The following is a 3,141-nucleotide window of genomic DNA, read 5'->3' as shown; positions in this document are numbered from 1 at the left end:
GCAGTGCCTGGCACAATGGGGCCCTGATCTCGGTCGGGGTCTGGGCAGTGCCTGGCACAATGGGGGCCCTGATTTCAGTCAGGGTACTACATGGGCCTGATCTCAGACAGGGTAATGAGCATTTAGGGGTAGAATGGCCTGGCAGGGAGAGGGGTTTGGGCTCAGGATGTTCCATGGAGGAGGCAGATCCCCACACAGTCTCCATCCATCTCCCCCACACCCTACTGCAGGTGGCTCCAGTGACAGACATGGCCATGGCCCTGAGGGGACCCTACCCTTTGCTCTTCCTGACCCTTGTCCTGCTGGTAACCTGCCTGGCCCAGATCATCAGACCACCAGACAGCTACCAAAACTTTGTGAGCGAACACGTTGATTTCCCCAAGACCAAACCCCCCAAGGGCCAGAGCTACTGCGACCACATCATGCGGCTCCTGAGCCAGAACATGGCTGCCTGCAAACTCACCCACACCTTCATCCACGCCCCCGCCAACCGGCTCCGGGCCATCTGCACCAGCAGAGGGAGATGCAACCAATACAACGAATGTAACAGCAACACAGCCTACCCTGTCACCACCTGCTGGCTGGACAGCCCTCCCCGCCCACCGAGCTGTGTCTACAGAGGAATACCCCAGACCTGCAGGATTCGCGTGGTCTGTAACTGGGGGCTGCCTGTGCGCTTCCTCAGAGTCCTGTAGAGCCCAGGTGCTGGCCATGGGCTGGGAGGTGGGGGTCCCCTGCTCCCCCTTTTGCTCCTGTCGTTGGGGGCTCTCCTGCCCCAACCCTGACCCTCCTCGACAGTGCCTGCCATGCAACTCCACAGGGACATTCAGCGTCTCCTCTTATCCCATGGGCCGGCAGCTTGGGGCCTTCAGGGGTGGGGGGGTTCCCACACTGGGTGCCCGGTTCCCATCCACATGATTGAAAATCCAGGCATCCAGCTCCCCTGACTTGCACTGAGACCCTCAGCCTGCGCCCAGCGCCCGCCTCACTGGGTGTCCATTACACAATACAGCAGCCTCCTCCCACCCCTCATCCTTTGGGTATCAGGGGCATGTTGTGGGGAGAAGATTGTCCCAGGCGGGGACCTGGAAGCTGTCACTGAGTTTTGTTTCATCACTGCTTCTTGCAATAAAACACTTTCCTGCCAATGCAGAATGAGTCAGTTTGGGGGGCTGGGGCATTTTCAGGCTCTCAATGGGGCCTATTTGCTCTGCTGAGCCTGATGCTGAGTTGTGGGGTGTGAAGTGAAGGAAAAGCTCCAGGAAGAAACAAAACCCACACAGGGAGGGCTGTCCTGTTCTGGGTATGGACAATGGGGTCAGGAGGTGACACGGGGGGACTGAGACAAACCCTAATCCTTCCCTGAGGAGACAAACCTCAGCTTGGCCTGTCTCTGAAAGGAGGGTCCCAGCCAGCCTGGCTGGACATCGCTGCAAAGGCTGTGGATGGGAAACTTCCTTAGCCAGAAAGGTGTCCTCTTTGCTCACTCTCAGCTCTACCAGGTGGGCTCTGCACCAGTGGGCATCCTGCCCTGACATTTCCTTTTGCCTCCCCCAGCTCTTATGCACCTTGGGTGGAAAATCTTCCTGCCTAAAGACAGACACCCTGCAGCCCCGTCCCTTCTCCGATTTCCCCAGCCTCAGTGCATGGGCCCCGGGGTTGTGAAAGCTTCCTATGTGTGTGTGTGGAGGATCTTCCCAACCGTCACGGTGACAGCCGTCTGCCCCAGACCACAAGGGGCCAGAGGGGATTGTGTCCGATGCCTGTGACATCCCAACCACCAACCGACACCCGGTGAGACAGCAGGACTAGGCAGCATGGGACGGGCCCTTGGGCCTCGCTCTCTGCCCGGGATGGGCTGGGTCCAGTCAAGACTGAGGGGGTCGTGGGCAGCCCCAGTAGGGCCAGATATGGGCCTGCCCTGGGACTGTGGGGGTGTCAAAGTCCTGCGCCCGTGAGCACTGGGGGACACTGCAGAGGGAATGGGACAGGAGCTGGCACAGAGGGGCCTGGCAGGGCCCCCTAGCCAGTGCCAGTGGTGAGGGGTGGTTGGCAACTGGCCCTGGAGCCAGCCCCTCCCCGTTCATTATCTGTGGGGTCCGGGCTAGTTGGGGGGAAAAGGCAGAGAAGAAACAGAGCATCAGACTGGACCATGTATCCAGCCAGCCCGGCCTGCCCCAGATCCCCCTGTACCCAGGCATCCCAACCTGTCTTGGATCCCCCTGGGCCCAGCCAGAGTGGCCTGCCCCAGATCCCCCTGGGCCCAGCCAGATTGGCCTGCCCTGGATCCTCCTGGGCCCAGGCAGTCTGGCCTGCACTGGATACACCTGGGCCCAGCCAGCCCCAGATCCCACTGGGCCCAGCCAGCCTAGCCTCACCTACTGCAACGGGACACATCAAGGGATCACATGGTGATAAGGTCCGCTGGTGAGAAAGCACCAGATCAGCCAGACACAGGGACAAATGCACCTTCAGGCATAATGTGAAGCTCTATATAAGGACACCCAAAGGGGAAAGAGACTCAGGGACCCTCAGCTCTGCCGGCAGCTGGATCCATATCTGATGGGAGCCCCAGGACTTGGGTAAGCTGAGAACAGACCCAGCCAGGGGGAAAATGCAGAGGGGCTGGGAGCAGAATCTGGCCCTGACCCCACTGCACTCAGGGGTGACTCCAGACTGACCCCGGGGAAGCTGAGATCACAATCTTGATAGGAGAGTGAAAGGAATATGGGGGAGGAGCGCATCTGGAGTCAGGACTCCTGGGTTCTATCCCAGGCTCTGGCAGAGGAGTGGGGTCTAGTGATTAGTGCGGGGCTGGGAGTCAGGACAATGGACACATTACAGACATAGCAGTAACGCTGACAGTCCAGTTCCTGGTTAGCTGCTGTGCTAGGCGTTTGCTGTGTGAGGTCTCCACGGGGTCTAGGAGTCCTGGGGTTCCTTCCCTGTTTCTTAGGAGGCGGATTTCCCAGCCCCCCCATCCAGGATTCTGCAGGTCAAACCCTGGGGTGTGTCCATGGGAGTTGGGCACCCCAGATGGAGCCAAAGACCCCAGCTGGAACTTTTCTCTGCTAAATTTCCCCACGTGTAACGGGGGGGGGGGGGGGGGGGCGGGGAGAAGAACCCTTTCCTTCCCTGCTT

General features: G+C 59.8%; 1 protein-coding gene across 1 annotated transcript; it reads left to right on the top strand.

Annotated features, from left to right (window-relative positions):
* Window positions 1–227: 227 nt before the first annotated feature.
* LOC135886492 (ribonuclease-like) lies at window positions 228–695 on the top strand. Its single transcript, XM_065414219.1, has one exon. It carries the CDS (start codon window positions 249–251, stop codon window positions 693–695), a length of 447 nt encoding a protein of 148 aa, XP_065270291.1. The 5' UTR covers window positions 228–248.
* Window positions 696–3,141: the final 2,446 nt, after the last annotated feature.

This window comes from Emys orbicularis, chromosome 12 (assembly GCF_028017835.1).
Source record: "Emys orbicularis isolate rEmyOrb1 chromosome 12, rEmyOrb1.hap1, whole genome shotgun sequence".
Lineage (NCBI taxonomy): Eukaryota > Metazoa > Chordata > Testudines > Emydidae > Emys > Emys orbicularis.
The sequence above is the reverse complement of the archived record's forward strand: the minus strand, read 5'-3'. Positions and strand labels throughout refer to the sequence as shown.